General features: G+C 47.9%; 1 protein-coding gene across 1 annotated transcript; it reads right to left on the bottom strand.

The window, feature by feature from the left end:
• Nucleotides 1–22: 22 nt before the first annotated feature.
• On the bottom strand, nt 23–5,849 carry c6h17orf114 (chromosome 6 C17orf114 homolog). The gene is made up of 3 exons (XM_062984082.1): nt 5,691–5,849; nt 2,732–2,836; nt 23–1,202 (listed from the first exon to the last, which is right to left on the bottom strand). Exons 2-3 carry the CDS (start codon nt 2,820–2,822, stop codon nt 1,027–1,029), a joined length of 267 nt encoding a protein of 88 aa, XP_062840152.1. The 5' UTR covers nt 2,823–2,836; nt 5,691–5,849; the 3' UTR covers nt 23–1,026.
• Between the last annotated feature and the right edge of the window lie 4,110 nt (nt 5,850–9,959).

Raw genomic sequence — 9,959 nt, 5'->3', positions numbered from 1 at the left:
GAAGATGCACTCCTTGCAAGGCTCCTGATATATGCGCTTTTATTGTTGCACAGCTGCCAGGGGATTAGGACGCAGGATTGAGAGCAGGTGCCTTGGGACCCTTGAAGAAATGGATGGATAGATTCCTAGAGTTGGAAGAGACCCCCAAAGGCCATCTAGTCCAACCCTTAATAGATTTCTAGAGCTGGAATAGACCTCAAAAAGGATATCCAATCCAGTCCCCTCAGAAATAAATGATAGACTGACTAGAGGTGGAAGGGACCCCCAAAGGCCATCCAGTCCAACCCTATAAGGCAGAAAGGCAGATTCCTAGAGTTGTAGGAGACTGCAAGGGACATCCAGTCCAGCCACAATAAGATAGATTCCTAGAGTTGGAAGAGACCCCGAAAGGCCATCTAGTCCAACCCTTAATAGATTTCTAGAGCTGGAAGAGACCTCAAAAGGATATCCAATCCAGTCCCCTCAAAAATAGATAAATGATAGACTGACTAGAGGTGGAAGGGACCCCCAAAGGCCATCCAGTCCAACCCTATAAGGCAGAAAGGCAGATTCCTGGACTTGTAGGAGACTGCAAGGACCATCCAGGATGGCCCTATTAAGAAAGATAGATTCCTAGAGTTGGAAGAGACCCCCAAAGGCCACCCAGTCCAACCCTATACGATAGAGACAGACAGAAAGAGAGGTTCCTAGAGTTAGAAGAGACCCCAAAGGCCATCCAGTCCATTCCCCTAAGAAAGAGATAAATCATAGATTCCTGGAGTTGGAAAGGATCCCAGCGGCCACTTAGTCCGGTCTCCTCTTGCCATGAAGGGAGGCACAATCCGAGCCCTCCCAACAGATGCCCGTGCAGCTTCTGCGTAGAAACCTCGACCCCCGCAGACACCCCGAAAGCGGCTTCCCCTTTTCGGTGCAGCTGTCTTGACGCGCGGCCTGTCTTGGAGCCGCAGAAGGGTCCTTGGCGGGGGTCCTGCTCCTTGGCGGGAGCCCCCCACTCAGTCCCGGGCGTGTGGCCCTGCTCCTCCTCGTTCAGGCGGTGGAGTCCCTCTCGGAGTCGAGCTGGTGGCGGAAGGAGACGCGGGCCTTGCCGCTGAAGTAGGCCCGGCTGCCTTGGGGCGCATGGGGGTCCCAGGGGTCGCTGCTGGTGGAGGGCGTGGAGCGGGAACGGGGCCCGGGGGCCTCACTGGGACCCTCCGAAGGGGACCCTAAAGGGGGGGAAGGAGAGAGAAAAGCGAGATTCAGCAAGCAAGCCTTAAACGTGCACACAGACCCTTAAGGGCCCCCCAGAGGCCATGCAGTCTGACCCTATTCCGCCACACGGGGGGAATAAGCCAAGAAAGTCCATTTGCACACTAGTAGATACAACACACAACGATGGCACCTTCCAGAACTAAACCCAAAACAAGCACGCTAAGCTAACACATACATACCCAGGTCCAGCCCCATTCTGCCATGTGGGGAAGGAAATCACACTGTGCAACAAAATGTTGAAAAATGTCCTGTTCCTGGTTTGTAAGTGTTATTTCCTGTGGCAACATAGTGTTATCATTACCCATATTGACTCAAACCTCATGCGCATTTCCAAAACTGAAACCAAAAGAAGTAATTTGCTGAGAAATGTCATGGGCAGCGGCAAAAGCTGCGCTCTTTGTAACACGGCCATTGCAGTTGCTTAGAATTCCTTTGTTATAAACAACTAGCTGTGCCCAGCCACGCATTGCTGTGGCGTAATCTGGTGGTTAGGATCCCTCTGGTTGGGAAGCAGCCTGGCTTTGAAGCTGCAAGGCTGTTCCACCATGGCAATGTATTTTAAAAGTGGCGTTAGGCTCTGCACACAGCTACAAGGTCTTCTGGGTAATGTAGTTGTTTCAGTTCCCGGGAGGCCTCTGCACTTGCGTGGTAAGCAATTGGGGATTTTCTGTTATTTGGACTTTATTTCTCTAGGTTTCTTATTGAAAGACATAGATTGGATGACTATGTCTTTTGTGGCCTAATTTGGTGCAATTTGATTCAGTGGTTTTGTTGTTTACTCCATGGGAAAAATGCACATTTCATTTTTTAAATATATAGAGTGTGCCAGAGCAGCACAGCTTCCAGCAACAGAATGGAAAACTTTGGGATGCATCTCTGCTGCGGAATTAATCCACTTAAACTGCCTTGTAGTTCAGTGCTATGGAGCCAGGCAGTCTTACAAGTGAGCCTTCTCTGCCAAACTACAAATCCCATCATTGCATAGCACTGAGACAATGCAATGAAATGAGAAGTGAGATCCCTCGAAGAGGAGCTCCTGATGCAGCTTCCCTCTTTGGCTGAGCCAAAAAAGATGAGTATTAGATTCAAGTCAATGCAGTATTATCATAACACTTTCAAACCAGGCACAGAACACTTGCAAATTTTGTTCCATGACGATCAATGGTTCTCATTTTATATTGACATGGAATGCGTGCCTGTTGTGTTGGAAACCGCCCTGAGTCCCCACGGGGATAGAAATGCAGTTTTATTATTATAGTGTCTTGCAAAGAAAGCACCTTTCCACGCTGCAGACAACTCCAAACATTGGCATCTTGCAAAACCGAACCTAAAGCAAACACACCTAGCGAACAGCCAAATACCTCTGCACCTACCTGCACGAACATACCTGCACTGAACACATGACTCTATGGAGACTATTGGCGGCTTGTGCTCAGGTGGTGCCTGGGGTGGGGGCCAAGGGGCAAAGGCCGGCTGTGCTCACCTGGGCTGGGGGGCTCCTGGGGCCCGGCCTTGCTGTCCCGCCTCCACCTCCGGCTCCGCGGGAAGCAGCTGGGAAACAGCTTGGACCCCATCCTGGGGGAAATTCCTATGGGGAGAGAAAGGGGGAAAGGGAAGTCAATATTTGAGGGGCTTTTGAAGGAGGAGGGGTCTCTCAATGGCAGACCCCTTTGCTGCAGTTCAAAGGTTCATATCTTGAGTATTAGACTTAATTGTAAGACACAGCTCCAACGTGTCTCATGCCCCTTCCCCAAATTAAATATAAATATTAATAACAAATAATAATGTAATACAATATAATAATATCTAGAATACATATACCGTATATAAATAAATGTGGGGGGTCCAGAAATAATAATAACCTCAATCTCTTGGAGAAAAATTAAGAAACTTTGGGGTAAAGAAGAGAGATAAAAGAAGAATTTGGCAAAAAAAAATTGCTCTGGGTTGCTGTGAGGTTTCGGGCCATGCTCCAGAAGCATGCTGTCCTGACATTTTGCCCATATCTAGGGCAGGTTGTGAGGTCTGTTGGAAACTAAGCAAGTGGGGTTTATCTATCTATCTATATCTGTGGAACAATGCCCAGGGTGGGAGAAAGAAAGGACTCTAGTGTGGTTGGAGGACCCCTTAAACTGGCCAGCTGCAACATCCACACTTGCTTCAAACAGACGCAGGTTCTTCCTCCCACCCTGGACATCATTCCATAAATATATATACACTCCACTTGCCTCGTTGCCAACGGAATCTCTGAACTCTAAACAAGCCTCTGAGGGTGCCCCCAGGCAACAACAGCCAGGCGACCTCTTATGCAGACACCCTCACCCATTGACTTCGCAGCTTCTTAGTGCTAATAGAGCTTGCTAATGGCAACATCCACACTTGCTTCAAACAGACAAGGGTTCTTCCTCCCACCCTGGACACCATTCTACACAGGGTGCCCCCACGCAACAACAGCCAGGCGACCTCTTATGCAGACACCCGCACCGATTGACTTCGCAGCTTCTCAGTGCTAATAGAACTTGCTAATGGCAACATCCACACTTGCTTCAGACAGACAAGGGTTCTTCCTCCCACCCTGGACACCATTCTACACAGGGCGCCCCCACGCAACAACAGCCAGGTGACCTCTTATGCAGAGACCCTCCCTGATGGACTTTGCAGACTTCATGGCTACTCATTTGTATTCCATCTCCCACTCAGGACATTATTTCACAGGTACACACATACATACACGCCACTTCCTTCACTACCTCTATGCAGAGACCCTCGCTGATTGACTTTGCATCTGCAAGGCTACTCAATGCTAATCAAGCTGGCCAATTGCAACATCCGCACTTGCTTCAAACAGACAAGGGTTCTTTCTCCCACCCTGGACAACATTCCACACAGGGTGCCTCCAGGCAACAACGGCCAGGCCACCTCTATTCAGGGACCCTCACTGGTTGATTTTGCAAACTTCACAGCTATTCAAGCATGGTCATTGCAACATTGCACACTTGCTTCAGACAGACATGGGTTCTTTCTCCCACCCTGGACATCATTCCACAGGGGTGTGTGTGTGTGTATACATACATATATATTACATATATTACATATATTACATATACTGTAGAGTCTCACTTATCCAACATAAATGGGCTGGCAGAACATTGGATAAGCCAATATGTTGGCAAATAAGGAGGAATTAAGGAAAAGCCTATTAAACATCAAATTAGGTTATTATTTTACAAATTAAGCACCAAATCATCATGTTATACAACAAATTTGACAGAAAAAGCAGTTCAATACAAGGTAATGCTACGTAGTCATTACTGTATTTACAAATTTAGCACCAAAATATCACGACGTATTGAAAACCTTGACTACAAAAACATTGACTAAAAAAAGGCAGACTGCGTTGGATAATCCAGAATGTTGGATAAGCGAATGTTGGGTAAGTGAGACTCTACTGTATTACATATATTACATGCATACATACACACACCCCACACACTTGCCTCATTTCCAATAGACTTCTGAATAAAGCTCTGAGGATGCCCCCAGGCAACAACAGCCAGGCCACCTCTATGCAGAGACCCTCCCTGATTGCAAACTTTATGGCTACTCAATGTTAATCAGGCTGGCTAATGGCAACATTCACACTTGCTTCACACAAACAGGGCTTCCTTCTCCCACCCAGGACATTATTCCACACACACAGATATATACACTCCACTTGCTTCACTATCCCCTATGCAGAGACCCTCCCTGATTGACTTGGCAAACTTCATGGCCACCCAGTGCTGTTCAAGCTTACTCACTGCAAGATCCACACTTGCTTCAGACAGACCAGGGTTCAGGTTTTGGCTGTTTGTGGATGGGTGGGGGCACAAGCTTTCTAAACTGGCAGCAATTGGATAAAAGCAATTATTCCTCTCTCACTAATTGGGACTTTATTTTTCTTTTCTTTTTGTTGTATCAACCTAGAGGCGTGGATGATGGGTTGTGTGGTCAAATTTCGAGGTTGGGGGGACTGTAGTTTTGTTGTTTTGTGGGTCGCCGTGATGCCATCACTCTTTTATATATATAGATATGACACACACACACATATATAACATATATTACGTATACTGTATTACGTACATACACACATCCCCACTTGCCTCATTTCCAATAGACCTCTGAAGAAAGCTCCGAGGATGCCCCCAGGCAACAACAGCCAGGCTAGGTCTATGCAGAGACCCTCCCTGGTTGACTTGGCAAACTTCATGGCTACTTAGTGCTTAACCAGCTTGCCATTTGCAACATCCACCCTTCCCTCAAACAGACCAGGGTTCAGGTTTTGGCTCTGTTTGTGGATGGGTGGGGGCACAAGGAAGCCCCCTCCCCAAATTAAAATCCCAAGGGGGCCTGTGACCCTCCCGGAAGCCCCCTCCCCTCCCTTCTGCCCTCACTTGCCTTGCCTTGCTTTGCCTTCTCTTCTCTTCTCTTCTCTTCTCTTCTCTTCCGAGAGCAGCCCCGTCCCAGCCAGGCAGGCAGGAGCCCCCTCCCCAAAGGAAGGAGAAGCCTCCTCTGCCCCGCCCCGCCCCTCTCCGCGGGGCAAACACGGCCCGAAGCCACGCCCCCGGGCTCCCATTGGAGGAGGCGCGGGGCGGGGAGGAAAAGAGGCGGGGCCGAGGCTCCCTGGAGACTCCGCCCCCCTCCCGGGCTTAAAGGGGAAGGCGCGGCCAAGGCACTCTGTGCATGCCCAGAGGGAGAATACTATTTGAGACACAAAATACTATACTGTGTCCAGAATACTATTTGAGAACACAAAAATGCTGGACCATTCTAACAACTATCATGTCAGACTACACAGAGAAGCCATTGAAATCCACAAGCATGTGGACAACTTCAACAGAAAGGAAGAAACCATGAAAATGAACAAAATCTGGCTACCAGTATTAAAAAACTCAAGAATCAGAACAGTAAATAAAAAAGCAATACTCTAAAAACAGAGGATTTCCAGACATGAATCAACCTAGGGCAGTTAACGACTCTAAACAAAGGATGCCCCAGAGGCAGGAAGAAGACAGCAGATAAGCTTTTCAATGCTAATTAAAGTGATTAACTACACAACATTCACCCTGACCTCTCTCACCCTAGACTTTCCACAGATATATATTTACCTCTTTGCTTAGTTTTCTCCATACCTCACAACCTCTGAGGATGCCTGCCATAGATGTGGGCGAAACGTCAGGAGAGAATGCTTCTGGAACATGGCCACACAGCCCGAAAGACATACAACAACCCAGCTCTCTCTCTCTTCGGGGGGCGGGCAGACAGCCAAGGGCGCAGGCAAAGGCAGGCCGGCTTCCCTCCCTTGCCTCCCCAAAGCAAAACGGAAAAGAAACACAACCCGATCCCCCCCGACAGATGGCCATCCAGCCTCCAGAATAATAATGCAAAACTGCAAAAGGCCACCCTGCTGGGATCTGCGCGCATCATCCGAAAATACATCACACAGTTCTAAACGCTTGGGAAGTGTTCGACTTGTGATTTTCTGAAACGAAATCCAGCGTATCTATTATTATTATTATTATTATTATTATTATTATTATTATTATTAAACTTTATTTGTACCCCGCTAGCATCTCCCGAAGGACTCGATGCGGCTTACAAAGGCCAAGGCCTCAACACACAATATAACAATACAAAACAAAAGGCAAATTAAAAACAATTAAAACAGTATAAACAACAAGCAATAAACAATACGCTAAACAAACGTATCTATCTTGTTTGCTGTGTCATAATAACAACAACAACAACAACAACAACAACAACAATAATGTAGGGTTAGAAAGGACTCCCAAGGGCCATATAATACAACCTCCTTCTGCCAGGCAGGAAGACACCATCAAAGCCTTCCCGACAGATGTCCATCCACCCTCAGCAGTATAATAATAATAATAATAATAATAATAATAATAATAATAATAATAATAATAGAATCAGGGAGTTAGGAAACTCCTTGCGTCTCTCCCAACTCTATGATTCTATTGTTGTTGTTATTGGTATTGTTATGGTCATTATGGAGGCTGGGTGGCCATCTGTCGGGAGGGTTCTAATGGTGCCTTTATAGCAGAATAAGGTTGGACTGGATGCCCCTTGGGGATCTTTCCCAACTCTAGCATTCTATTATATTCTATTATTATTATCAACACAACGACGTTGTATGGCACAGCAAACAAGATAGACCCTATTATTATTATTATTATTATTATTATTATTATTATTATTATTATTATGGAGGCTGGATGGCCATCTGTCGGGGGTGCTTTGATTGTGCCCTTCTTCTCTGGCAAAGGGGGGTTGGATTGGATGGCCCTTGGGATCCTTTCAAACTCTGGGATTCTATTATTATTATTATTATTATTATTATTATTATTATTATTATTATTATTATTAGGATTGGGCTGGATGGCCTTTGGGGGTCCCTTCCGGCTCTATGATTGTGTTATTATTTTTATGATGGAGGAACTGGGTGGCCATCTTTCGGGGCGGCTTTGATGGTGCTATTATTCCTTGATTGGGCTGGATGGCCTTTGGGGGTCCCTTCCGGCTCTATGATTGTATGATTATTCTTATGATGGAGGAACTGGCTGGCCATCTGTCGGGGCGGCTTTGATGGTGCTGTCATTCCTTGATTGGGCTGGATGGCCTTTGGGGGTCCCTTCCGGCTCTATGATTGTATGACTATTCTTATGATGGAGGAACTGGCTGGCCATCTGTCGGGGCGGCTTTGGTGGTGCTATTATTCCTTGATTGGGCTGGATGGCCTTTGGGGGTCCCTTCCGGCTCTATGATTGTATGACTATTCTTATGATGGAGGAACTGGCTGGCCATCTGTCGGGGCGGCTTTGGTGGTGCTATTATTCCTTGATTGGGCTGGATGGCCTTTGGGGGTCCCTTCCGGCTCTATGATTGTATGACTATTCTTATGATGGAGGAACTGGCTTGCCATCTGTCGGGGCGGCTTTGATGGTGCTGTCATTCCTTGATTGGGCTGGATGGCCTTTGGGGGTCCCTTCCGGCTCTATGATTGTGTTATTATTTTTATGATGGAGGAACTGGGTGGCCATCTTTCGGGGCGGCTTTGATGGTGCTATTATTCCTTGATTGGGCTGGATGGCCTTTGGGGGTCCCTTCCGGCTCTATGATTGTATGATTATTCTTATGATGGAGGAACTGGCTGGCCATCTGTCGGGGCGGCTTTGATGGTGCTATTATTCCTTGATTGGGCTGGATGGCCTTTGGGGGTCCCTTCCGGCTCTATGATTGTATGACTATTCTTATGATGGAGGAACTGGCTGGCCATCTGTCGGGGCGGCTTTGGTGGTGCTATTATTCCTTGATTGGGCTGGATGGCCTTTGGGGGTCCCTTCCGGCTCTATGATTGTATGACTATTCTTATGATGGAGGAACTGGCTGGCCATCTGTCGGGGCGGCTTTGATGGTGCTGTCATTCCTTGATTGGGCTGGATGGCCTTTGGGGGTCCCTTCCGGCTCTATGATTGTATGACTATTCTTATGATGGAGGAACTGGCTGGCCATCTGTCGGGGCGGCTTTGGTGGTGCTGTCATTCCTTGATTGGGCTGGATGGCCTTTGGGGGTCCCTTCCGGCTCTATGATTGTATGACTATTCTTATGATGGAGGAACTGGCTGGCCATCTTTCGGGGCGGCTTTGATGGTGCTATTATTCCTTGATTGGGCTGGATGGCCTTTGGGGGTCCCTTCCGGCTCTATGATTGTATGACTATTCTTATGATGGAGGAACTGGCTGGCCATCTGTCGGGGCGGCTTTGATGGTGCTGTCATTCCTTGATTGGGCTGGATGGCCTTTGGGGGTCCCTTCCGGCTCTATGATTGTATGACTATTCTTATGATGGAGGAACTGGGTGGCCATCTTTCGGGGCGGCTTTGGTGGTGCTATTATTCCTTGATTGGGCTGGATGGCCTTTGGGGGTCCCTTCCGGCTCTATGATTGTATGACTATTCTTATGATGGAGGAACTGGCTGGCCATCTGTCGGGGCGGCTTTGGTGGTGCTATTATTCCTTGATTGGGCTGGATGGCCTTTGGGGGTCCCTTCCGGCTCTATGATTGTATGACTATTCTTATGATGGAGGAACTGGGTGGCCATCTTTCGGGGCGGCTTTGGTGGTGCTATTATTCCTTGATTGGGCTGGATGGCCTTTGGGGGTCCCTTCCGGCTCTATGATTGTATGACTATTCTTATGATGGAGGAACTGGGTGGCCATCTTTCGGGGCGGCTTTGGTGGTGCTATTATTCCTTGATTGGGCTGGATGGCCTTTGGGGGTCCCTTCCGGCTCTATGATTGTATGACTATTCTTATGATGGAGGAACTGGCTGGCCATCTTTCGGGGCGGCTTTGGTGGTGCTATTATTCCTTGATTGGGCTGGATGGCCTTTGGGGGTCCCTTCCGGCTCTATGATTGTATGACTATTCTTATGATGGAGGAACTGGGTGGCCATCTTTCGGGGCGGCTTTGGTGGTGCTATTATTCCTTGATTGGGCTGGATGGCCTTTGGGGGTCCCTTCCGGCTCTATGATTGTATGACTATTCTTATGATGGAGGAACTGGCTGGCCATCTTTCGGGGCGGCTTTGGTGGTGCTATTATTCCTTGATTGGGCTGGATGGCCTTTGGGGGTCCCTTCCGGCTCTATG

This window comes from Anolis carolinensis, chromosome 6, assembly GCF_035594765.1.
Source record: "Anolis carolinensis isolate JA03-04 chromosome 6, rAnoCar3.1.pri, whole genome shotgun sequence".
Lineage (NCBI taxonomy): Eukaryota > Metazoa > Chordata > Lepidosauria > Squamata > Dactyloidae > Anolis > Anolis carolinensis.
Note: the sequence above shows the minus strand (reverse complement) of the source record. Positions and strands in the feature narration are given on the sequence as shown.

What these genes read in the sequence shown, in the direction of transcription:
- c6h17orf114 (XM_062984082.1), bottom strand. Translation starts at nt 2,822, where the DNA reads ATGGGGTCCAAGCTGTTTCCCAGCTGCTTCCCGCGGAGCCGGAGGTGG. An exon ending in CCAGGAGCCCCCCAGCCCAG is followed by an intron (nt 1,203 to 2,731) that starts GTGAGCACAGCC and finishes CCCCCCCTTTAG; the next exon opens with GGTCCCCTTCGGAGGGTCCC.